General features: G+C 41.8%; 1 protein-coding gene across 2 annotated transcripts in view; it reads right to left on the bottom strand.

Moving 5' to 3' along the window:
• SI (sucrase-isomaltase) overlaps positions 1-27347 on the bottom strand; it is a 152656-nt gene that overhangs the window by 4435 nt on the left and 120874 nt on the right. For both annotated transcript variants that reach the window (XM_073359491.2, XM_073359490.2), the window contains exons 52-70: positions 25465-25561; positions 25227-25339; positions 24992-25117; positions 23244-23372; positions 22997-23107; positions 22489-22551; positions 20045-20179; positions 18033-18117; positions 17208-17346; positions 16040-16173; positions 14820-14854; positions 14604-14720; positions 13924-14072; positions 13374-13458; positions 13207-13263; positions 12154-12278; positions 11301-11389; positions 10376-10425; positions 7664-7837 (exon numbers count right to left, since the gene is read on the bottom strand). In XM_073359491.2, coding sequence (XP_073215592.2) covers positions 7664-7837; positions 10376-10425; positions 11301-11389; positions 12154-12278; positions 13207-13263; positions 13374-13458; positions 13924-14072; positions 14604-14720; positions 14820-14854; positions 16040-16173; positions 17208-17346; positions 18033-18117; positions 20045-20179; positions 22489-22551; positions 22997-23107; positions 23244-23372; positions 24992-25117; positions 25227-25339; positions 25465-25561 — 2013 coding nt within the window. The remainder of the gene's footprint in view (positions 1-7663; positions 7838-10375; positions 10426-11300; positions 11390-12153; positions 12279-13206; positions 13264-13373; positions 13459-13923; positions 14073-14603; positions 14721-14819; positions 14855-16039; positions 16174-17207; positions 17347-18032; positions 18118-20044; positions 20180-22488; positions 22552-22996; positions 23108-23243; positions 23373-24991; positions 25118-25226; positions 25340-25464; positions 25562-27347) is intronic.

The following is a 27347-nucleotide window of genomic DNA, read 5'->3' as shown; positions in this document are numbered from 1 at the left end:
ACAGTTGCGCAGACTTGCGAAAGGGCTTGGTGCACTCCAAATAGAACGTCAGTGCTCGACGCACATCCAAGGTGTGCAAGCTGCGAAGACTCAGGTCCGTATGGGGTTTCGGGAAGAACACGGACAGACAAATGTCCTGGCCCATATGGAATTGGGAGACCACCTTAGGGAGGAACTTGGGTGCGGCCGGAGCTGCACCTTGTCCTTGTGCAATACTGTATATGGTGGCTCAGAGGTGAGGGCCCTCAGTTTGGACACCCTTCTGCCCGAGGTAATGGCACTCAGGAATGGCACCTTCAAGGAAAGGTGGAGGAGCGAACAGGTAGTGAGGGGCTCAAAAGGGGGTCCCATGAGTTTAAAAAGGACCAGGTTAAGTTCCATGGAGGGACTGGGGAGTGGGAGTATGGGAACACCCTCTCCAACCCTTTAAGGAACCGTCCCACCATTGGGTGGGAAAACACCGAGCCCCCCGAGAACCCCAGATGGAAGGTGGAGATGGCCGCCAGGTGCACCCTAAGTGAGGACGGGGCTAACCCTTGCTGCTTGAGGTGCAGGAGGTACTCCAGGATGGCCTGCACTGGGGCCTGGCCCCGCCGTACCTGTTGTGGTTCACACCAACACGTGAACCTTTTCCACTTGGCCATATAGGCCGCCCTGGTAGAGGGCTTTCTACTGCCAAGCAGAATCTGCTGCACAGGAAGGGAGCACTGGCTCTCCAGGGCATTTAGCCACAGAACCGCCACACCATCAGGTGCAGTGACTATAGGTTGGGGTGGAGAAGCCTCCCACTGTCGTGTGTAATGAGGTCCCAGTGGAGGGGCAGGACTACTGGGGCCTCCACCGACAGCTCTAGGAGTGATGTGTACTAGTGTTGGTGGGCCCACGCTGGGGCGATGAGGGTCACTTCCACCCTGTCCCTGCGCACCTTGAGCAGGACCTAGTGCATCAAGGGGACGGGGGGAAGGCATACATCAAGCCCTCTCTTCACAGGATCGCAAACGCGTCCGCGAGCAAGCCTGGGCTGCGGCCCTGGAACGAGCAGAACTGCGGGCTTTGGGCATTGGCCCTGGTGGCAAACAGGTCTACCCGGGGAAACCCCCACCTGCGGAAGAGCGAAAGTATAACATCCGCCCTGAGCGTCCACTCGTGCATGGGGTACGACCTGCTGAGGAAGTCCGCCAGCTTGTTTCGTACCCTTGGGAGATAAGCCTCAAAGTGTATTGCATGGTCTATGCAAAGGTCCCAGAGGAGGAGAGCCTCGCCTCGACAGAGTGGCGAGGAACAAGCCCCACCCTGCTTGTTTATATAAACCATGGCAGTAGTGTTGTCTGTCAGAACTGTCACGCTGTGACCACTCAGAGTGGCGTGAAATGTCTGGCAGGCGAGACAAACCACCCTGAGCTCCTTCACATTCATATGGAGCAACCGCTCTGCTCCGGACCACAACCCCTGCGTCATGAGGTCCCCCAGGTGAGTCCCCCTTCTGTGGTCGAATGCGTCCATCACCAGCGTCAGGTCTGGTTGTGGGGCGGCAAAGGGGATGCCTTCGCAAACCACAGGCTGGGACTGCCACCACAGAAGGGAGTCCAGCACATCCCTTGGGGCTGTCACTACCAAGTCCAGGGGGTCCCTGTGTACCTGCCTGGGCGAAACACCTGAGCAAGCCACGCCTGCAGAGTCCTGAGTCTCAGTCTGGCATGCCTGACCACGTGCGTGCATGCTGCCATGTGGCCCAGCAGCTGCAGGCAGCACCTGGCCATTGTCGTTGGAAACTAGCACAGGGAGGCCACCGCTTGTTGGATAGCCTGGAAACAGGACACTGGAAGGTTTGCCCTGGCCTACACTGCATCCAGGACTGCCCCTATGAATTCCACTGTCTGCGTGGGCACGAGCGTGGACTTGGGGACATTGACCAGGAGCCCTAGCTCGCGGAACAATCTCAGGGCCACCTCCACATGGCCCCGCACTTCCGCCTCGGATCAGCCCGCCAGGAGCCAGTTGTCGAGGTACGGATACACCCAGATTCTCTGCCTCCATAAGAAGGCTGCCACACCGCCATGCACTTCGTGAACACCCTTGGGGCCGCAGCCAGATCGAAAGGGAACCGCAAACTGGTAATGTTCTTGGCCCATGGTGAAGCGTAGGAACCGCCGATGTGCTAGGTGGATGGTGATATGAAAGTACGCATCCTTCATGTCGATTGCAGCGTACCAGTCCCCCGGATCCAGGGAAGGGATGATGGTGCCCAGAGAGACCATGCGGAACCGGGCCTTGACCAGGAACTTGTTGAGCCCACGCAGGTCTAGGATGGGGCAAAGGCCCCCTTTGGCCTTGAGGATGAGGAAGTATCAGGAGTAGAACCTCTTCCCCCTCAGGCTGTGCGGCACCGCCTCTACCACCCCCGCCTCTAGCAGCGAGCGGACTTCCTTCTCTAGGAGATGCTCATGAGAGGGGTCCCTGAAGAGGGACGGGAACAGGGGGTGGGGAGGGAGGGAGGCGAACTGCAGCAAATCCCTGTTCCGCACCATGCGTAAGACCCAACGGTCTGACGTAATGGTGGACCACGCACGGGAGAAACGGGACAGGCGGTTCAGGAAACAAAGGGATGGATCCGGTGACTGGTCTGGACGCTGTCCTCGAGCGCACCTTCAAAAGCCTGGCTTAGTGCCCGATTGGGGTTTGTGCTGGCCTTGGTTCTGGCCCGGCGCATTATTGTTACCATTGTTGTTGCGCCGTCGCCTGTTATCCCTGCCTCACCTATGGTAAGGCTCATGCCTATGGTGAGGCTGGTACTGGCTGGTACTGGGGTGTGCATACCCAGCGACTTAAGCGTAGCTCGTGAGTCCTTGAGGCTGTGCAGCCTCGTGTCTGTCTGGTCTGAGAAGAGCCCGGACCCTTCGAAGGGGAGGTCCTGGAGTGTATTCTGGACCTCGGGCAGCAGGCCTGACTCCTGGAGCCACGCCGAGTGCCTCATGATCACCTCTGATGCAATTGTTTTAGCCACCATATCTGCCAAATCCTGGGAGGCCTGGAGAGAGGTCTTGGCTACTGCTTTGCCCTCGTCCACCAGTGCCGTGAACTCCTGTTGGGAACCTTGCCGGAGGTTGTCCTTAAACTTCCCCACTGCCACCCAGGAGTTGAAATTGTGCCTGTTGAGGATGGCCTGCTGGTTCGCAATCCTCAACTGAAGACTCCCAGATGAGTAAAAAGGTCCAGGCGTTTCGCCTCCGTGGCCTTAGGGGCCGGGGCCTGCTGTTCATGGCACTCCCTTTCGTTTAACGTTGAGACCACTAGGGAGCATGGACTCGGGTGGCAGAACAGGAACTCATAGCCCTTAGAAGGGGCAAAGTATTTACGCTCCACTCCCTTGGCCGTTGGAGCGCTGGAGGCCGGGGTCTGCCATATAGTCTTATAGGACTGAATGGTCTTAATGAGCGGGAGCCGTCTCAACTCCTCCCTGTGCCGGTCTCTGGGTGGTGCTGGAGAGCAGCATGCCCTTTCCGGTGCTTCCTCGTGCCAACCCACTGCTGGTGCTGTAACCTCCTTCTGGGCCACTGGCAACTGTTGAGTCTGCAGAGTCAGAGCTCAACTGGGACCAACTCCGGGAGCAGTGCCGGGACGGTGTCTTCGAGCGGCACACCATTGCCGGCTTACCCCTCGATGGCACCCGCCGACAGCTCAATGAGGTCCTTTGCAGCCTCAAAGGTGCCAGGCGTAGAGGGCTGATCCATTATGCTCTCGAGCCCATCGTCTGCACTGAGCTCACTTAGGTCTGGGCTCGGTGGGGCTTCTGCTGCCGGACTGCCAGTCTCAGCACCGGTACCACGGCCTTCCTGCTCTTATCGGCGCTCGGTGCCTTGGGAGTTTGCCTCCTGTGCGGGGAATGACCACACCTTCCTTTCGGCTGCGCCAGGAGCCGCGCCCGGAGGACGAGCAGTGCCGGGGCCTAGCCTGGCACTCTGGGGCTGACGGTGCTTAGCCGGTGCCAGGTCTCTTGACGGCTCTGGGGCACTACGCACCGAGGAAGCCTGAGCCAGCATTGGGTGCTCCTGGCCCGGCGGCTGCAATGCGGCCACCATTAACAGCTGCTTTAGACGAAAGTCTCTTTCTTTCCTTGTTCTAGGCTTAAATGCCTTGCAAATCCTACACCGTTCAGTTTGATGTCTGTCCCCCAGATAACACAGACACGAGTCGTGGGGGTCACTAACCGGCATAGGTTTGTGGCACATGGCTCAAGCCTTGAAGCTGTGGGCCTGCAGCATGCCCTGTGGCCCGGGGCGGATGCTGGAAGCCTCCAAGCACCTAATGACTTAAGTGTCCACAATAGGTATGTTAACGAACTGACAACAGCTTGGGCCAGCAGGGGTATAAAGACACAGCACAGTGGCGCCACTCGGGGGGCCCCGCTGGCCTGACAGGAGCCGCTAAGGGAAAAAGTTTCTGACGTTTGTGCACACAACACGCGCATACCTAATGTGGAATGGACGTGAACAAGCACTCCAAGAAGAATATCTTTTACTGGAGCAACCTCTATTAGTGAAAGAGACAAGTTTTCAGGTTATACAGAGCTCTTCTCTTGACCTGAAGAAGAGCTCTTTGTTGCTTGAAAGCTTGTCTTTTTCACTAATGGAAATTGTTCCAATAAAAGATATTACCTCACCCACCTTCTCTCTCTTTAATATCCTGAAACCAACATAGCTACAATAGCCTTGCAGATAGTATTAGTTATGGCTTAATACTCAATTTTAGATAGAAAACTAGGTATGCAGTCTAATTGTAATAAGCAGTTTGGAAGATCAGAGTTAGGTTCAGAAGTTGTATCTCTTTCTCCTTAAGGTATTTTAATTAGAAAATTTATACATTTAGTGCACCAGGGTATTCCAGGCTCCTGTACCACTGGCTATATTTAAGAACACAGCAAGTAAAAACACCCCTGTTTGAAAAAGGTTTCCCTACCTGTGTGGAATTCTATCAGGTTAACATTATGCAAGAGTGACAGCAGAAATGGGACAAGGAAAGGACAGTCATTCAAGTTCAAAGGTAGGTAGACGATCAAAGATTAAACACAAGAAAAGGAATGATTCTATTCAAGTTGAAGATAGGACACTGTAACCTAAATAAATGCTTAGCTTTAATTAAAACTCTTGGAAACTGCCTCTGCTCTGTGGGTAAGTTCTCAAAGTCATGAGAATTTTATTTATTGCTTGAAATGTTATATGGGAAGAGAGTGAGAGAGATTAGGTTATCTCAATTTTCATTGGAAAATATCTCTAGTTATAAAAAAAGTAGAGGGCAGGAAAGATTAGATCCATTTTAAATTACAGTGTATAGAGGTGGCATGAAAATGTTTCGTTTTCTAAAGGTAGTTCAAGAGATGGAAAGGGTAGAACCCTTGAAAGCATTTTCTCATGACTGATAGCAGCATAGGAGGAACAGAAGGCAGCAAAGGCTGTCAGTGAAAATAAGAAAAGAAGGAGCAGAAAGAGAGCTTAGCTCAGTTGTGAGAGGTGTTAGATTAAAGGAATCAAATGAAAACTTGTAGAGGAAGCAAGAGCAGCCTGGTATAAGTAAACAACAAAGCATGCTACCTAGCAGTCACTGCACAGAAAATGGGTTGGTGAATACTAGACCTAGACAAATTAATCTAAGGGTAAGGAATCCACAATGCCTGGAATTCTACTTTCTTTTTATTAATTTCTAATATGAGGAAAAGTATTTTTTAAAAGGAAAAACAAATAGCTTTGATTTATTTAGTCCCTACTTAAGGAAAACACTAAAGCAGGCATTAAAAATTAAAAACATGCTTACAAAAAATTAAAGTGCTTTCCTGAATCAGGGCCTTAAATCAGGGATGTCATTTGAACACAAATAAATCCAAATAAGGGGTAGTTACCAACCCTGAATGTGTGTTTTAATATCTGAGCCTCTGTAGGAGCTGGGGGGAAGAAGCGGGTAGATAGGAGCAGAGCGGTAGGAGCCAGAAAGGCGGGGAGACAGACTGAGGAGAGAGGCAGGAACAGTAAGTGGGGATGCAGGGAATCAGGAGCCAGGATGGGGAAGTCAATAGGAGGAGATGGAGATAGAGTCCACAGTTGGGGTGAATAGAAGTAGAGAGACTATGTGCACAGAGGCAGCAGACTTTATAACCACTAAAACACACTCCCCTACAGAACCTGGATTTGAATTCAGGATTCTTGAGCCTCTACATTTCTTTGCTATCAGCTATCTGTGAAATCCACTGGCAAAGCATATTTATCACCCCCTCTTCAGTGACTGGTTGACAAAAGAGGACAAGAGCCTATTACTGCTACAATTACTCCATGAGCTCAAATAATCTGTTGATCAAAAGGTCCTAGCCCTGCTGATGATCCAAATTATAGGCCATATGGTTCTACATAATGGATTTTCTGTTTTTCCAATTTGTTTGCTTGCTTGCTTGAAATTAGTAAATTATATCCAAAGAACCATATTACCCCAAAACCTTCAGGTTGCAAAGTCCAGCACTAAAAAGTTAGGGAATGCCAGAATTAAGACTGCTTTAATTCAGCCCACTTGTACACATGCATTATGATATAGTCTGACTATATGATCACACATTTTTCCCCCACAGGACTCTGCCTCATTCAGTGCACAAGATATATGGTACTATTGGAATTAATCAGGGTTATATGTGAATGAGGTCTGTAGATTTTCTGCATCATTTGTTGCAGAATTGCAGAAGTTTGAAGGTGTTTAGGCAGGAGACTGGAGGAAGGGAAAGGATGGTTCCAGGGTTAAAGTAGCTGCATGTTATCCTGGAAAACTCGATTCCATCCCTGTCTTGCATGCTGAATTCCTGTGTGATACTGGTCTTCACCTAAACAAACATTTTCAGTGAGCCACTAAATTCCTCCATTTTTTGGATGTCCAGTGTGAGATACCTGGGGCCAGATTTGGAGAAGTGTTGGGGACTCACCACTGCAACTCCCTCCCTAAGGAACTGGAGTCTAACCCTCTCTGCCACAAAATGTATGTATGATGCTGGGCCCACAAATACCATGGTGACAGCACCGCAGAAATGCCATGAGGAAATATATAATCTTGCATTCAGTGCAGAGTTTGGGTGGTGTGCATTAAATAGGCCTGAGGGCTCACACTGAATATGGAGGATTAAAGAGAAACATTGAGTAACTAACCATTCAGTGAATGAGGCAGGGGTCCTGGAGAAAACCAGTATGTGATTCTGTAATTAAAGGCTGTATCATAATGCAAATAAAAAGAGGGTCGAATTAAGGTTGTGGGATCAGCCTTAATTCTGGCATTTCTTTACTTTCTTTTAATGTAGGTTTTTTGAGATGTAATTCATTATGTAAGCCTTGATGCTATGCTTAGGAGTGTGCAAAATGAAAACTGACACTTCCTGCCTGGAAGAGCTTATTTGCACTGCCTAGGCATAACAGGGAGATTTAACAATGCAGTTTCAATCTAAAATGAATATCTTTATGTCTTGGGTTTATATCCAGCACTTTAAATTATTGGAACATACATTAAAATGCATACAGTGAGAATACACAGAGAAGTATAGACTAAACAGGAAGGGTTTTTTATAACAGTACTTGAGAACAAGCAGATTAATAGACTTTAGAATTTTTATTGTAACCAAACCTTTAAATTTTTCACCTACCTGATTTTCTTGGTTACTGGTGAAATTAGTAATCACATGTGTCTGCCCATCATAAGTGACAGTAACATTTGTAATCTGTTGGCTTCCTATTCCCCAGATGTTCATATAGCCAAATTTCAAAGGATTTGTGTTAGTTAGGAAATTGTTGTGCAGCACACTCATATTAACAGTACTCTGAAAAAATTGACAAAAATTCAGGAGAAAAATCAAATGTAGTAATATCAAAACAGTAACACAGATAATCTTCCAAATTGAGTAATGTACAGCAATTTAAACCAAGCATCCAGGGACCATGGGCCAAATTCACACCTACTGCAATTTCATTGCCAATAGAATAGGATCTTCTAATTTCATGTCTGATTTGGCCCTCAAGTACTCTGTAGCACAAACCCTTATTTAAGTTGCAGAAACAGGAGCTGACATAATTAATTTCTAATGTTTATTTCTCCTTATTTTCTTGGCTAATGGCAGCATTCAAAAAGGAATTGAGTATCTCAGCCATAAGAATCAGCTCCATTCCACCCTCTTCTCACTTTTCTTTCCTTACCATCTGGAAAATTTTTCACTAGGTGCTTTAATAAAGTAGACGATTGCCTTCCAGTCTTCCTTTATTCACTGGTTTTATGAAGTGAGTTTATTGCATGTAAAACATTTTGTGTGCCTGGGTGATAAAAATATCTTATAGGAGAGGCAGCCTTTTTATTCATTGTTCCAGGCATACAACAAGTATTGTTTCTGCTGCAGTTTGCAAAAACTTCACATTCACCATCTTACTGATGTTTTTCATTATCCCAAGAAGTATAAGACAGGAGACAGGCATGATATTATCCTTGGCAATTCTCCTTTTCCTTTACCCGACTTTGATAGCTTTATTCTTCAGCTGTTGAATTTCAAGACCAGGAGCTACTGTGCAAGTTTCTCATTGGGATCACTCCCAGTCTCATAAGACTACTCCAGAGGAAGCCTGATTGGGGGCTAGGGAACATTTATCCTATCACACCTGGGCTTCATCATGTTTGAACAAAGGGAACATAAAATGTTTGTTTCCTAACAGGACAGTTCCTCCCAGGACTGAGCTGCTCTTTCTGAATGTTCTTATCCAAACTTCCCAGCACAGATCACAAGACAATTGATGTATTCAAGTCACCAAGGCCCAGCAAAATTCACCGCAGGGTACTTCAGAAACTAACTGAAGCAATCTTGGAACCCTTAGCAAATATCTTTGAGGACTCATGGAGGATGGGTGCGGTCCCAGAAGACAGGAGAAGGAAAAATGTAGTATCTATCTTTAAAAAAGGGAACAAGGAGGACATGGAGAGTTATAGACCAGGCAGCCTAACTTCAATACCTGTCAAGAACAAATCATACCAAACCAACCCAATTTCATTTTTGATGGAATTGCTGGCCTTGTGGATGGAGAGAAGCAGCAGAAGTAATATAGCTTGATTTTAATAAGGCTTTTGACACAGTCCCCCATGACAGTCTCTCAAGCAAGCTAGGGAAGTACGGTCTAGCTGAAACACTAATGTGGGTGCAAAACTTTGTTGCAAGACCATATTCAAAGAATTGTCATCAATGGTTTGCTGTTGAACTGGGAGAATGTATCTAGTGGGTTCCTGCACAGGACCAGTGCTATTCAACGTTTTCATTAATGACATGGATAATGTAGTGGAGAGTATGCTTATGAAATTTGCAGATGACACCAGTCTTGTAGGGGTTGAAAGTATTTTTGACAGGACTAGGATTCAAGGTGACCTTGACAAATTGGATAGTTGGTCTGAATTCAACAGGATGAAATTCAATGAAGACAAGTGCAAAGTACTATACTTAGGAAGGGGGAAAAAACAATCACTCAAATATAAAATGGGGAATAACTAGCTAGGCAGTAGTACAGCTGAAAACAATCAGGGGGTAACAGTGGATCACAAGTTGAATATGAACCAACAATATGATGTAGTTACAAAAAGCCTAAATCATTTTGTGACGTGTTATATGTAAAACCCAGAAGGTGATTGTACCTCTCTACTTGGCACTGGTGAGGTCTCAGCTGTGTATGGTTTCTGGGTGCCACATTTTAAGAAGTGGACAAATTGGAGGGAGTCCAGAGGAGAGCAGCAAAAATGATAAAAGGTTTAGAAAACCTGACCTATGAGGAAAGGTTAAAAAAACCTCGCTTAGTTAATCTTGAGAAAAGATGATGGAGGGGGAGCCTGATAACAGTCTTCAAATATGTTAAAGGCTCTTATAAAGAGGACAGTGATCAATTGTTCTCCATGTCCACTGAAAGTAGGACAAGAAGTAATGAGCTTAATCTGCAACAAGAGAGAGGTTAGGTAGATATTAGAAAAACAATTCTAATATAAGTACTGGAATAGGCTCCCAAAGGAGCTTGTGGAATCCACATTTGTGGAGGTTTTTAAGAACAGGTTAGACAAACACCTGTCAGGGATGCTTTAGGTATATTTGGTCCTGCCTCATCATGGGAGGCTGGACTGGATGACCTCTCAAAGCCCCTTCCAGCCCTACATTTCTATGATATAATTAACATGCAGGAATGTTGCAATGAATGGTATGGATACAATGGGAAACAGTTGAATGGGGGGAAAAGAGTGATTGTAGATATAATTTTAAATAAAACTATTGAGTCTTGAAAAATTTTCATTGGGAGGTAAAAAAAGAACTTAAAATGACAAAATATATATAAATACATACCTGGTTTGCGGCAAATGTTGCAAAGAAATAATGACCATTTTCATATGTGTCTATAAAAGAAGGAAAAAATTGGTAGAATGTAATCTATTCTACTACCAAAAAAAGATAAAATAACAACATTAATGCAGCTAAACTTTTACAAAACCAATACCTGTCCCTAAGTTTTCTTTCCTGTTTTCAGTTTAAATGGTACAATCGAACAATCACATAACACCTGTCACTGTTCTCCTATTTCTATAAATAACACAGTTAAATTAGTGTACAAATTTGTTCCAAGTTTGAACTATCGTATTTCAGTGGACAGACCTAGAATTCTGCACAAATTTTCAAAATAAACTTGTTTGTAGATTTTTAAATAAGGAAATAATTAGGTCTAACTGCCCTTAGGGATTTTTGGCAATTCATTATTTCAAATTAAATTAAAGGACCTCATGGTAATGTACAAATCTAGGAAATAACTCAAGAGGTGGGTGGATAGCTCCTTGCACTCACCTGCCTTAGGCATCTCTGCAGGGCTGGGTACAAACTAGCCCTAGGTTTATATACCAAATCAAAGCAACATACTCCTGGCCTTGCATCCCCACCCATGAATAGTTGGTACTCGGGGTAATGCAAAGAGTAGAAAGGAAATGTGGCTAGAGCACACTGTTCTCTGACCATTTGGGGCCAGCAAATAGCCTGGAGACTGTTCCAACTGGTGAATGTTAGGAACATCCACAAATCAGCCTCTGGAAGGAGCAGAAAGCCACCTATACTCCCACCTTCAGACACCTCTGAAGAGATGGCCCCTAATATGTCAAACATCTTAGTTTAAAAAATTTTAACTGTTGAAATCAGTTTGGTCCTGATCCTGTTTCACCTGTATGCTGTCACTTGCAGGAGTGGAGCCCATCTTTGATATTATACCAAAAGTGATCACACTTACCAATGCTTACTCCATCATCCCAGTAAAGCTGACCTTGAGCGACCTCGTTATCATCCAAAGCAACAGTAAGTCCCATAAAGTTTTGTCGGCTACAAAATAAAAAGGAAGCCAGAAAACTCATTAATTTTCCTCCTTTCATTGGAGTCACAGCTGTACATATTGTGACAACTGGAAGTTGACTTCTGGATTTCCTGACACACACTTACAAATATATGAACTTGATTCTCAGTATTAATATACTTTTCCATTACATCATCAGACTGAGCAGGGACTGTGTACTTAAAAAGAAATTGCAATATTATTCTTATTTAGGACTAATTCTTGTCAATTCCTGCTCATCTGAGTAATCTTATACACGTGAGTAAAGTCAATGGGCTACTCATGAATATCAGCATTATTCACTCAAGGGATGCGGGATCACGGCCATAATTTCCAAGCTCGGAGTTATGGGGAAAGACAATAAAGAACAAACAAACAAACAAACTGGAAGCTCATGCAGCCTTTGTTCTGTATGCACAACTCCCTGAAACATGGTTGGAAGCAGGGGAGTGCCAAGTGTGTCCTTTAAAAAGAAAAACATAGCATAAAATAAAGAAACACACAAATATGTTTCTCTTACTGTATTATTGCTAATAAGGGTCCTACAAAGGATAAAAATCTCATCCATTTCACTGAGGTCTCAAAAGCTGAGTAAATAAACATCACTCACTTTCCAAGCTACAAATTAACAGATCAGTTCAAATTCCCATGTAGAAAATTGTTAAATATTGGGTAAAATATTAGCTAGCATATTGTTTTTCAAAAATTACTGTAAAATTGTTTTAAAGGAAACACTCCAATTTACTTCATTTACCTTTGATTGGTATTAAGACCAGGTTCTTGCCAGGGGATGATGTAACCACCCCGGACATGAAGATTGATATGCTCAAGAGGTGCTGGCAATGTCTGCAATTGTCCCCTTACTCCAAGATATTTTCCCTGTAAAGGAAGATTTTTTTGAGCAGGAAGGCATACAAATTCTGTTGAATGCTTACAAATGTACAATACATCTTTCCTCTGCCTGGGAAGTCAAGCAGTGATGCACATACACATCATTTTATACAATTAACTCACAGAAACACTAACGGAAATCCGTAAATATGGCCATTTCCAAATCCATCTGTGATGCAATGTTAATAAACTGTGCTGTAGCTTTAAGTAAAGATTTGATTCATGTGTTATATCATAAGGAGCACTGTACTTTGGTTTTTGCTTTCTGTTGGTTTTGTTGTTGTTTTGTTTTAAACTTTTCTGGTGCTTTAACTGCAAACTATCGACACTTCAGAGGTGAGGTTCCTCAGCCACAGGACAAAGAGGAGGTATACCAGGTGCACGAGCTAGCTGTTATCATGCAATGTGCATACATGCACACATATCTCATTGTACCAATGCTAGTTAATTAGGCAAAGCAATGAAGAAACTCAAAATAAAATGATGTGTTATCCAAGGGGAACCAGACAGTCACTCTGAAACACCTTTGCTTTTCTGGCATTTCCATATATTCAGCAGTTCCATTTTAAAATGGTGACAGCAGAACTGTCCAAACAAAATATTATTGAATGAATCAAAGTTTTCTATTAAAAATGGCAACTCTTGCCAAATAATATCTGACCAGTCCTAGCTGGTCACAATTATTTGACCCTTTCCTAAGTTTTGGGTGCTCAATTAGAGTTTAGTGTCTTTTAAAATAACTGGAATATAATATTAGGGCCTGACCACGCAAGCTGCTGAGTGCAGTCTGAGAGGCACTCACGTCAATGGGAATTAAAGGTGTACAGTATCTCTAAGGATGTGCTCAGCACCTTCTAGGATCCAATTCTTTAAAAAGGTCTATTGTACAAAGAACACTATTAATTAAGTTGCTTACCGTGTAATAATCATACCAGCGTGCATTGGGTATATAAGCATTCACTTCTGTAGCTCCCTGAAATGGGAAAGCATACTTATAATAAGAATTAAAACTTAAATCAATGTTTATATAAACTCCCTTTGAAATGTTCATTCCATAAAGAACATAAATGTTGAAATGCTTACTTGATCCAATACAGGGCTAATCAGCAGTGCTGGGCCCCACAAAAACTGTTTGTATATCTCCCACGTTTTTTTGTCATCCACAAACCTAAAAGAATGGAAACATTGTCAATCACGGCTTAATCTTTTCAGTCTTATTTTTTATTCTGGGCACACAGTCAGGTTACTATCGCCAATCAATTCTACTTGCCAGGAGGCCCCCATACAGAAGTGAAACACCATTTTTCTAGGTGGTTAAAGTTACTGATATGCCATTGTAAGAGCATCATTAGCTGGATAAACTCCCTTTTTTCAGCTCATGCCATCTAGATTGCACTTCCCTACAGGAAGGGACAGATTGTCTGCTACTGTATCCCCAATTAGTCAGAGGTGGGGAAGGGCCAGTCAGAACAGAGAAGGACAAAGGGCTATGGAAAGGAATGTACTCATAGTGTCATACAGGTCATAGGGAAAAAACATGCGTGAGGTTTATGACTGGGCAAAGACTCAACTCCTGCTTCATAACGATTCAGTTATTCTGTATCAGCGTTGCTTTCAAACGCTTAATACTTACTCGTGGAGCACAGGACGAGCTACAGTGCTACCAAGAACATGGGCTTCGTGCATTAAAGTGTAGAGATAAGGTAACAGTGTGTATCTTGTATTGAGTATGTCCCTGGAAATATTTTGAAATTTTTCATCAAAGGAAACAGGATCTTGCCTCTAAAAATAAAGATAAAACAGGGTTACTCTTTGTATTGTAAAATCTCTCTTGTACCCATCTTCCTGTCAAAGGGAAATGCATGTGGGCATCCAATAGCAGAATTTGGCTTTATTGACTAAAGTTCAAACAAAAAGTTTTAGACGGAAACCAGCACATTTAGAGAACTCCAATAAACTGAGTAAAGTAAAGCATGCATCTTTGTGGGTCCAAAGCAAATCCAAATAAAGCTGGTTATAGCTGAAGTCTGCTCTGCTGGCTTCCTGGGAAATGAAGTCAGCTCCCTTCCAGACAGCCAAACGGCAGGCATGATACTGTGGTAATGGATACTGAGAGGTAGGTTCTGATCCAAGCCCCAGTGAAGTCAATGGGATTGTTTCCATTGATTTCCATGGATGCTCAATCAGGACCTACTTTAGGGTGAATCATCCTTTCATTATTACAGAGCACTCCCTTGGAAAGGGACTGTAGCTAATGGTATTTGAATTGACTAATCTCAGTGGCATATAATTTACAGAGAACCGTCAACTCACCATAGTTCCTATCACATTATGATTTCTAGAATAGGTGTAAAATGATCCAAGCTGCATCCAGCGGGCACACATTTCATACGTTGTATCATTGAAGAAGCCACAGATATCTGCTCCAATCTAAAAGCATGTAAAAGGTAATTAGAACTTAACACTGTAGATGATTAGAATGGTATTAAATTCCTATTCTAAATGTTTTTAACTAATAGCTTAACTTACATAGGAAATTCCAAAGAGGCCAAACTCCATTATACCTGCCAAAAAATCCAGAAATAAATAAGACAAACTCTTCAGTTGCATCTTTCTCTGTCAGGCCAAATAAGGAGGGATTCTTAGAAGGGGAGGTGGGGCCAGATGGGATTCCCTACAGACAAAGTCTGTCTTAGTCCCACTTCCCCATGATACAAAACTGTAAAATGGCACAATTCCACTTTCTTGCTGTGATATCATCCAAATTTACACAACAACTGAAAGTTGCTTTTCTTGGTAGTTTACATGACAACACAACATAAACCTCAGCCTAAGCCCTCATAGCTTGAATGTTTCTAGGGTTTTCCTTATGGGTCTGATCCCTCTTTGTTTCTACATCCATATACCTGAGAAAGCGCCATAGGTTGGAGCTTACACCCCTACACTGAAGCTAATTAGATACTTGATACAACTTTGCAGTGATTCAGCAAAAATACCATTGCCTCTTATGCATGGTTCAATTACCCGGTGTCTGGATGACTCAATAAAAAGAGTTCTGCATCCCTATTCAAGCTCCAAGGATTTGTCCCTCTCTTACTGAAACTCTCTAATGTCCCAGTACAAAACCACCTCGCAGTTTTCCCATATCTGTTAGCATCTGGAGACTAGCCAGTGTCCCACTGGTTATGTAGTGGTTTTCCAAATGTTGATTTTGTACTATATGCATAGAACCGTGGGCTGTATGTCACAGGAAATGTGATTTCCTGTAGTTCTGTGGTAAGCTCATGCAGTTGATCTTAATTAATCACCTCTCTGAGTGCCCTATGATCTTTTGGTCACGCTAATGTGGAGATTCTTGATATTTCCGCTCCTTACGTTGTACCTTCATTGGTGTGTTTTTAAATACATGTAGCATCAACTGAACAGCCAGTCTTAGCTGTCTTAGTCTATCTGACAAAGAGATGTTTAATTTTGTTTAAAACAATAGCTCAGGTTGGATACAACTTAACATGTTTCAAGGTTGCTCAGATGTTACTTATTCATCAATAAGGAGAGTTGTTCTACACTGGGCAATCCTAAGAAGTTCATTCAGGCTTCAGGGCTACTCCCTATATCGAAAATAGTGATAACATCAGAAATAGCTCGAAAAACAAAATTAACTCTAAGTGCAGCAATTGTGCTTCAGCAGACATTTTTCCTCTGTGATGATTTGAAGCTTGAGGGCCATTAAAATAAGTTACTCCTCATACCAATAATAGATTTTTCAAGTTGGTCCCATCTTGCATAGTTATCTCCAAGCCAGTGACCTGCCCATTGTCCACTAGAGGGATATGTTGATCGGGTGATAACAATTCCACGTTCCCCTGTGGCATTGCGTACAGCACTGATATCAAAAATACAAACATAAGCACATTAGATGCAGCAATCATAGGGAAAAATCCCTTCTGTAAAATACCTAATTAGGAGACATCAGATGGAGAGACCACATTTCTATGGAAAACGTAGTTCTTAGCTTCTGAAGCCTTGATCCTGTAACCATGTATGCACATGTTTAAATTTACTGTCAGTAGTTCTATAGAGTTAAGAAGAATTAGTTGCAAAAGTAAAGTTACTTATGTGCATAAATGTTTATGATTTAGGATGAGGACCTAGATCAGAACTACTTGCCAGTGGGGAAAGAGTTGGGGCTGCTGCCTTTGCAGTCAGCATCAGCGTTCTCCAGAACAAACCTGTGAAGTGCTCAGCCCCTCTCAGGATGAAGCACTGGGAGCACAAGGATTCAGATTGTTCTGGGACTGAGAGGGAGAAGGGGCATAATGTCTTGCACACCTACACTCTGGCCCTTAATATTTTTCACACTAGACTAACATTTTATAAATGCTGTATTGTGGTTATATTACATACTACCCAGTGAACTAACAACAGTGCTAATCGCTTGCACTTCTGTAGTATTTATTATTTGAAGTTCTCAAAGAGCTTTGCAAGTTAAAGTTATACAAACTTCAAAAGTTTTATATTTTGGTATGGATTACCATTCTCTCTTCCAAGCACATAAACAGGAGAGGCAATTTAATTGTTACAGACCTGCTATATCACTGGCGTGCAAAAAGAAACTCAATGGCCATCTTTTACCCTGGTAAATAAAGCTGTATTTGCTGGGACCACATTTCAGATGTCCAAGGTAGCGGTATTAGAAAATGGCAACCAGCTTTTTGGACCTGATCCAAAGCCCATGGAAGTCAACAAACTATTAATGATGGAATTGCAGATCATCAAGGGTGAGGCTCAATTATGCCACTGAAGCTACTTCCACTGATATCAATGGAAATACTCAGGGTTTACACCTCAGTAATTGAGACCACCATCTGGCTGCAAAGACACTAGTTTTTTGAGAATAAAAAAGTGAAAATGACTTACTAGTAGGTAGGTTTTGCCTGTGACCATCCATACAGACTATGTACATCATAGTGCCTGACAGGGGTCCCATCTGGCAGGAACTGTTGACTTTCCATGCACAAGGTCACAAGATTCAGCCCTTTTTCCTTTTCTGCCAAAGCTAACAAAGAGGAGATTAAAAGTCAAACCATTAAACATAGTGCCAACAAGAAACCAGGTAAGTCACTCACTCTTTAAACCTCCATTTTTCCTTTACTACTGCCCTCTTTCAACTACCTGTGTCCTGATATATTTTGGCAAGAACATTTAGGGCCATGTCTTCCCAGCAATTTTGCAACAGTAGTTCCTCAAGTAGAATGATGGCAGGATGGATCCCTTGATGGTGTCACTCCAATTTTTTGAGAATTTGTCTCCAAATACTATCTACGTCCAGCACTCTTGTGTACTAATTCACTGCCACAATGTTATTACAAACTGGATATGAGCGTGTACCAACTTCCATTGTCCGCACTACAAAAGTACCATTTTAGTATGTGGAATCAGGACCTTAGTTTGCATGTTCTCCTTAGATTTTTAACTACAGCCCCAAAGTATATCATAGGAAGTAATCTTAAATAAAATATTATTATTGATGTTTACAATCCTGGATTTTAATATGAAAAAATAAATTAATGCTGAATATTTTATGCACGGTTGGACCAAATAAACTCTCTTCTTTTGGCCCACAGAGAATCATTAATAATAAAGAATCCAGTTTACAAATCTTTTCTGCTGGGTGACACAGGGTATGATTTAATAACAATGTATGTGGTAATAAGAGTGCAAACTACAGACAAGATTCCTTACCTGGCATATAAGGGGGGTGGTTTAGAAGTGGTTCTCTGCAGCCATTAACTGCTCCATTAATAAAGCTTGCTGGTTCATTCATGTCCTAATATATATATATATATATATTTAAGAAAAGAACACAAATATTCAGTAACTTTGTCCTGAACCAATGTCAACTCAGATATTCAATGAACTAAAGTTTCCTAAATCTGCCCGTTTGAATTCTAAGGGGAAAATATGCCTACTTACAAACAAGGAAGCAAATATACACACAAACTGAATACAAATGGAAAATTCATCAGAACCCTTCTGCTGACAAATGCTGTGCTGTTACGAATGTTATTTCTTTTCCCCACTAGCTGTTGGCCTCCCCGAGCTCTGACTGAATTAATTAGGGTGCTTCCCCAAACTTGCATTTTATTTCCATACACTAAAGGTCCCTACTTCTCAGGCTCCTGGCTGAGAAGCTATGGACGTGGCTGTATAACTCCCTGTGGAGTACATCTGTGACATTTCTGAATCAGCATGGGGAAGAGAGAAGCTCACTACACAGGACAGAGGGGTGCACTCTTTAAGCCTAGAAGCTGCACGTGTTCCATGTTTCTCACACAGCTCCAATTCGGTTATCCATATGCATGCTGAGTAGCGCCATATGCCCATTGAAATGTCCCCACAGATCACTGCAATCTGAACTCTGTCCTTGTATTCACCCGTCAAGCATTTTACTATTCAACAGGCTCCACTTTGCATATTTTACTCGATCTATCCAAAATGCTCCCCCGTCATTCGTTTTATACGCGCTAACACACAGACATTTGTGCTGGATTCAGAAACACAGAATAGACCAGCAATAGATTTTTTCACCGCTTGTCAAAGTACAGTATAATGATATTGATGGTGTTTATCCTAATTGCCATATCATTATTGTACTGCATTAATAAGCTCAGAAATCTCTGTGTTGACATATTTCTTTAGGAGATGGCTACAGAGTAACATTTTCTATAAATGAAAGCCAGACATATTGTAATCTCTTGAAGTTGTGATTTTCAAAGGAGTCTAGGGAATTTAGACATATCTTCCAATAAAACTAGTGTGTGTCATAATCCCCTAGACAGCTTTGAAACTCAACCCCAAAATTTTATATATCAGCCATTTACATAAAACAAACTGCAGGAACACAGATTTTTCTTAACAGCAGGTTTTCCCTCATGGTAATAATACATTAACCCAGCTATTTGACATTGGGTGGCTACAATTATTGAGAAAGCAAGATGATCTTTTGCAGTGATTTTGGGAGGAGTTGTTAAGAGAACATTATTTGTCAAAACAATGCTGACTGATACGGCCCGTTTAGTATATGTGGATACACATTGTACACTCATCACATCTAAAGATATTACGTGAATTGTTTAGGTGGTCTACATTATTGCATTTTGGGCAATTTCATAACCTGAAATTTAACTTTTCCACAGGGACGGATGTGCACTGATAGTGATGGGAGGAAGCTTACACAGTGCCCAACGAAACAATAACTCGATGAAGTCAATTTGTTTTAACCCCAACTGTTTTGAGCACTAAATTGACTCACAAAGATTACACAACTGGGAAATATCCTTGCAGGAGCAGGTGTTAGATTACTTTGCTAGAACTAGTGCTCTGATTTACCTTCTTGCTAACTTGCATTTCATCCACAGTTGTTTATACTGGCTCACCACAAAGTCAGACCCGATCCTATAACTCCCACAGAAAGCATTATGAAATGTGGCCATCAGGTACAGATCCCCCAAAACAAACAGCATTAAACTAATACGTAGTGTTTGAACTTATTGGTGAGGCTAACACTCAGGTTTCTTCATTGTGGGCTGGATGAAGGAGCAGTCAACATGGTATTAAAGATAATGAACTACTTAGTGGCATAAAAGTTACTGAAGCCTTCTTAGAATAGTAAGAATTGTGTGAAACCAGTAACAAATCTCCTACATGGGGTATTACTAAACAAAGAACCAAAACAAGACAAGGCATGCACTTACAGTCCACAGGCCATCAAATTTTACACTCTTCTCTGGATTAGCTGGATTAGTGTGGAATTCTACTATTTCTTTTTGCCACCACTGTGCTGTAGAATTGCAGAAGAAATCTGGGAAAGCTGCATAAGCTCTGTACAGCTAAAATAGTAACATACAATATATGAAAAGAGACACAGGTGCTGGATAGCAATATATTCAACTGATTTAACAACCTAATCAAATGAAACCACTGACTAAGATTGCAGTTAAACTACAGACATCTATTGTTAATATGCGCCTACAGTGGTATGAAACTCAATCCTAAAGCTCGTATTCTTTGTTAACTGTTTAAGTTAACATGTCTCAGACTAAAGTAAATAGTCTCAGGTAAATAGAGTATCAGACTAAATGCATAATCCAAATAAAAAAGAGAGAGGAAGAGCACCAAAAGAATGCCACAATGGCTAAACAGCAGAGACAGGGAGGCCATTAGAGTAAAAAAGGCATCCTTTAACATTTGAAAGTCAAATTCAAGAGAGGAAAATAGAAAGGAGAACAAACTCTGGCAAGTTTATTGTGAGAGTATCATAAGGCAAGCCAAGAAAGAATTTGAGAAGCAACTTCTTCAAGATGTAAAAACTAACAGTAAGATTTTTTGTAAGTACATCAGAAGCAGGAAGCCTGCCATTCAGGCAGTGGGGCCATTAGATGACAAAGACGTTAAGGGATCACTCAAGGAAGATCAGGCCATTGCAGAGAAACTAAATGAACTATTTGCATCAGTTTTCACTGCAGAGGAGGTCGGGGAGATACTCAAAATAAAGCTATTCTTTTGGGGCAACAAATCTGGATAAAGATAATTTTGGGGGGAAGAGTCTTTTGTAAAAGTAAGCCATGCCTCACCGTTCCATTAGAATTCTTAAAGGGGCTCAACAAACATGTGGATAACGGTGATCAAGTCGATATAGTGTACTTGGAATTTCAAAAAGCCTTTGACGAGGTCCCTCACCAAAGGCTTTTAAGCAAACTAAATAGTCATGGGATAAGAGAGAAGGTCGTCTCATGGACCAATAACTGTGAAATGGCAAAGTTTTCAGACAATATAGAATTATTCAAGATAGCTAAGTCCAAAGGAACCTGGGGAGTTAAAAAAGGATCTCACAAAATTGGGTGACTAGACAACAAAATGGCAGATGAAACCCAACTTTGGAAAGTAACGCACACTGGAAAAAATAATCCCAACTATACATATACAATGCCACTAAATAAATCTATGGTACACTGATACCTTGAATACTGTGTCCAATTCTGGTCGCCTCATCAGGGAAAATAAAAAGATATAGTGGAACTGGAAAAGGTTCAGAGAAGGGCAACAAAGATGACCAAGGGTATGGAATGGCTTCCATACAAGGAGAGAGAGAAAAAAAGACTGTGATTATTCAGCTTAAAAGAGACAAGACAAAGGGAGATATGATAGAGGTCTACACAGTCATAAATAGTGTAGAAAAAGTGAAGTGTTATTTACACTTTCGCACAATGCAAACACCAAGGGTCACCAAAGGAAATTAACAGAAATTAACAATCCTTGAGGGGGCCATTTAGGGATCTGGGGCAAAAAACTGGGGATTGGTCCTGCTTTGAGCAGGGAGTTGGACTAGATGATTTCCTAAGGTCCCTTCCAACCCTGATATTCTATGATTCTATGAATCTGGAAATTACATCTCCTAGCTCTAGTGCAGACATATCCTAAGCCATTGATTTCAATGGAGCCAGGATTTTACCCTATGTTTCCATAGGATTCTATCCAGCACCAGTACAGTTAGGGGGAACCAAAATCTAAATGAATGGAGGGTGAGAAACACTAGGGATTACATCATATGAATGGCCGGGGCATTTCATAGCCAACACTGTATGTGATTAGTAATAGTCCTCATTAACAATCCGATGGCTGTTCAACGCTCCCAATATTGTAAGATTTCACAATCCAACTCTTTTTTTATTATACAAAGTGTAGGTGTAGGATGACTAGTATATAAAGTACATTTAATAACAACTATTATTTATTATTTACAGTTTGTTTTACAGCCTTACAGACCAACTGGGAACATGGTCTCATCAGTACTATACAGAGTGCTGGACAGCCCCTGCCCTGAAGATCTTACAGTTTAAGTCCATAAGAAAAGGGTGGAAGGAATATAACACACAAGCAGAGGGACTTTTTGAAATGTCATTTTAGTTCCATGGTTTTTTCCCCTATTAAAAGAAAATCTGTGGTGTGGGGGGGGTGTCAAGGAGTGATTAGCGAACTGGAAAACCAGAGAAAGGGAGATCATTCACAGAAAGGAAGGAAGGAAGGAAGGAAGGAAGGAAGGAAGGAAGGAAGGAAGGAAAGTAGAGCAGGTTGAGGTGGAGAGACTGTGAGAGAGGGGGCTGAAGGGAACACTGGTAGAAGTGTTAAGCGTACATACCTGGATCTGTGTTTCTAAATCTGCAGAATCATTAACTACTATATTAGGATATTCTGGCCAAACCTAAAGAGAAAGGAGGGAAGAAAAGAAATTAAGCTACACTGAATTGATATTTATGTAGTTTCTGAGACATACTACAGCTTTTAAAATGTACTCTTTGCAGGTCAGAGTGCACACACAACTGCAAAGAAAATATTACATGTTTTGCAGTGTACGTACATTTAGCACTGTACAAAATAAATTCCTTCTATGAACATGCACACCCCTCCCCTAAGAAAAAAAGGGATACAGCTGAATAACATTATTATAGTGATAGCACTACAGGCTAAATTATCTCTCTATTACCTCTCCCAGAGGTAGCACAGATACACTTAACAAGAGGGGTGGCAGGCAAAGCTCGAGGACTCCACATAAAATAGTCCTCAATTTAAAAAAAAAAATGCAATTTACTCAGAACAGTCATTTTGAAATCCACTCCTCATTTTTAAACTAGTTCTCACAACAGTACCTTTGCCCAGACAATCTCAGTGCTGTTAGGCCATTTGATGAAGACATCATCCTGCACACCTCTTGTGAATGCTAGATAATCATTTGTTTCATTGCCTGATATGGGTAGGTCCTAAAATACAGAGTGAATCCAGTTTTACAGTTATTTTAAGGAACAAATATGTACGTTATTTAATTCATTAAGTGAATTATGGTATTTCACTATCTATAAGTATACTAAGTAAAGAAAAAAGTACCAAACTACTGACCAGAATAATGATGAATCTCATTCCTTCAGCTTTTATTCGATTAATCAGAGCAGGAAGTCCTGCAAAGTTTGGGCTGAGAGTAAAGTCTAACTTCCGGTTCATGTAATCAATGTCTGTATATTGTACATCCTGCAATAAGTGAAAACAAGACACAGAAAAGGTTAGAAATTATTTTAGACGTCAAAGGCGTAATGAACTTTAGAAAGATTGTATTAACTTCAGAATGTTCAAATGGTAACATCTGGGGTTCTTATTTTTTTCTGAATTAGTTTGCCTAACTAATATTTAAAACACAACAATCAAAGTAAAAGAAGTGTTGCCTTGAACAAAGGTAAAATGGCAAAATGCTGTATTTTAAAGCAAAGATATTGGGCTAGATTCATCGGTATGTTCTGCATATTCACCCATATTATAAATGTTGTGGATTTGCATCAGGAAGATGTTGGCTCAAAATATTTATATAGAGGCACAATTTAAGATTTGAAGGAAGCACCGTTTTCCATGTACATGTTTTTACAATGGTATAAATTGGGGCTTTCTCTCATGCAGGGAGAATGCCATGAAAACAAAATGGTATGGTGCAACAGTAGTGCCAGAATTGTCATTTTAGACACGGTGGAAAAATTTTATGGTCCTTTAACTTAAGCAGTAGTTTGTGCTGTTAGCTCCTGATGTCAAGAATTCAATCCTGTAAATAAACTGACTGGGGTTATTGTTACGAGTGGGGGCTATGCATAAACGGAGATGAACTGCTGTAGCCCTCTGACATTTGGGATAAACTTCCCTGCCCAGAAGAAGTGTATAACCCATGCTAACATCAGTAGCTATTTATCTGACTCTAGGCCTTGTCTTCTCTTGGACAATATGATGTGTTCTTAACTCAGATTATTTAATTCAAGTTAACTAATACTAGATAAACTCATAGTGAAGACCATAACAAGACCCACCACCAGATTTCTACCCCAGCTACAGGAAGCTCTGCAGTTTGTAGTTTCCACACATTAGGTGGAAGTAAACCACTGGCCACCAACAGAGTGTAAATTGAGTTAAGAACACACAATGGCTTTTTTTAAAAAAGATGCATCCCCTAGTGACCACATATAGAGGTTTATGAGTTTGCTACTTTCTCTAAGATAATGTGCTTGGTCCTTTAATTCAAAAAGTAGAGGCTCATGCTTTTAGATCCAGAGATGTGGGTTCCATCCTTACAGACTACTTGAAAAGGGGTATCATTACAAATGGGGGCCCGTAATGGGATATGACCTACTGTGGACTGCTCTTACACGAAACCTTAACAGTGATCTCAGCAATGTTAAGGAAGAATAATTTTCCAAATGAATGTATTCTGACAGCCAGATGCACGGATACAGGGAATATGAGGCTACTATTAAGGTTCTGCATGAGGGCACAATATGGATAAAGTTAGAGAATGTGTTGCTCTTCAGAATCTGTAGGAGATGGAAGCAAACGCCTTATGGTATGTTGGACAACCTTATCAACACTGTTGGAGGTGATGGGAAAGTGACAAGGAATGATACAGACTTTCCCCATAATGTCTGACTTTCATTCTTTCCAGGCTGAACAGCAAGAGTTGGTCCTGATAGGATTAAATTTAGTTTTTGTTTGGGCTAATGATAATGATATCTGTGAACAGGGCATAATGATTTCTCATTTCTTTTTCCCAAGAGAACAAACCTGTGATTAGAGAATTCAAATAACATCACTAATTATAACTGTAATCAACATACATAAGGTATCCGGGCTGCCTTCATTGCCTCGTACAGGTCAGAGACTTCTGTGTCGTTTTTGTATCCATAACGGCACAGCTGGAATCCCAAAGCCCAGTACGGTGGCATGACCGGTCGTCCAATCAGCTAACAACAGTAAAATAGGGGGGGGAGAAAACATTATTTAATCATGGTGATATGGAAAACAGGACAAAAATACAATTTATTGTATAACTTTTAACATAATCAATCCTACTGCAGTGTATTCCTGAACAACAAGCTCTGGCGTTGGGCCCAACACCATGTAAAAGTCCAGAATTCCTCCAATAGTGCGATATGTCAGAGCAGGAGTTGGCTGGAATGTGACATCTGAAAACCCAGAAAGTGAAAGCAGAAAGTGAATGTTTAGATAATCCACTCTTAAGGAAAAGGACATAATGTATGAAAACACTTCAGGAATAAAAAAAATTGTGTGATTTTTTTTTTTTTTTTACCCATTGCATTGCTGTTAAGCAAGAGGACTCCATGAGCATTTCCATCATTTTCCAGGCCCATGTAAAAGGGATGTAAACCATAGGAATTCAATTTGTACTGCAAAAACAAGAAAAAGAAGTTATGGTTTCACTTTGGAGGTGAACATATTTGTGAACATTCTACTGGCAAGTAAACGGTCTAATATTCCTAAATGACTACTGATAAATCCACTCTCATAAAATACCTTTCCCACATTTTAAATTTTTAAGAACTTTTCTTGTACTGTATGGATACATTCAAATGGCCTTTTGACATTTCTGTTTTATACAAAAAGTTCTAAAGGTGTAATTGTAAAGGTCAGGAGAGTACAGCTATGTAGGTAGAAGACAGCAAGATATATCATCATTAGACTGATGAAGAAGCATATAAAGGAGAGAAACATGTAACAGTCTATAACATGACCCACACATGTATTTTCCTATCACACATTTTTAACAATGACAGCTCAGCAGTTTACAACTAGAAAACCAATGAAGTGGAAAGAGAGTGGCCCATGGAATAACTTCAAAAGTTATTTCTCCTCCCTTGGTATCCTGCTGTTAATTGATTGATCTTGTTAGACTGACCTAACACTTGGTAAAGCAACCCACATCCTTTCATGTATTTATACCTGCTCCTATATCTTTTACTTCATACATCTGATGAAGTGGGTTCTAGCCCATGAAAGCTTATGCCCAAATAAATTTGTTAGTCTCTAAAGTCAGGCTGAGTTAGTGATCAGTCTTAGTCATTTTACATATGTGTATAGAAATTACTATTTACATCTGAGGCCCCAGACAGACCCACTTCTCTTTCTGTTTGCAGGTAGAAGCCCTACCCGGGCACACTTCTACATCTTCTCAGAGAGTGGGGCCACCTTGGGCAGCAGCCCCAGACTATGAACTTGGAAGAGTGGACATTTTTGTACCCCCTTAACCCAGAAAAGTTCACCCAGGATTATGTCCAAGTCCTCCAGCATTTAGTTACATTTATAGGAGCAGCCTTAAAGTGATATGAGGCTGGCTCCATCTGAGCTAATGCCTGCTCTGCTCACAGGGAGATCTGACAATTGTCTTCTCCTTGCTCCCTGCTTCTTGCTGCTGACATCTTGGTGCCTCAGGGTGGCCCACGTAGTGCGGGGCTGTTGGGATTGCAGGACCTGGTACTAACCCATCTCACTCTTGGAGGTGGAACCATTGTGCTTATGTTCCTTGCCATTTCTGCCCCAATCTCACTTGCTTTCACAATTGCTGGGCACCCTCCTGCAATTCCCATTAAAGCCAATGAGAGCTCCGAGCATCCAGCATCGCAGGAAACCTGGCCAAAATCTATATTTTAACTAGGCGTGTGAGAGTGATTGTCTATGGGTTGCTCTCCCTCTCCTTGTCCTCTCTACACAAGGCAAATTTCCAAAGGGGATAAAACGGCTGCCAAGACATGTCTATATGAACTATTAAAACCACAATATTTCAGGCTAGAAGTGTATTTCACAAAGTGGCCTTCAACAAAATAATCAAACCTTGACAAGTTAATAAAAGTTAAATTTCCAGAACTTGGGAAGGATGAGAGAAAATTGGCAAAAAGTACTGCCAAAAATAGTTCTCCAATTCTGCTCAGCTCTTATAGAAACCAACATACACCTCAGAAACAGAGGAGTTGACATGACATAGATAAGATCAGTGGCCCATATAGCCTGCTATCCCATCTCCAGATGTGGTAAATATTACATGCTTCAGAGAAAAGTGCAATTAATCCAAAATGGAATAACCTGTTTTAAAAGAAGTTTTTTTCCAAACCCCAAGTTCCTGATAGGAACTTAACTGTTACTAAACTGAGTTTTGGTTTGTTGTAATGATAATGATAT

This window comes from Lepidochelys kempii, chromosome 9 (genome assembly GCF_965140285.1).
Source record: "Lepidochelys kempii isolate rLepKem1 chromosome 9, rLepKem1.hap1, whole genome shotgun sequence".
Taxonomy (NCBI): domain Eukaryota; kingdom Metazoa; phylum Chordata; order Testudines; family Cheloniidae; genus Lepidochelys; species Lepidochelys kempii.
Note: the sequence above shows the minus strand (reverse complement) of the source record. Positions and strands in the feature narration are given on the sequence as shown.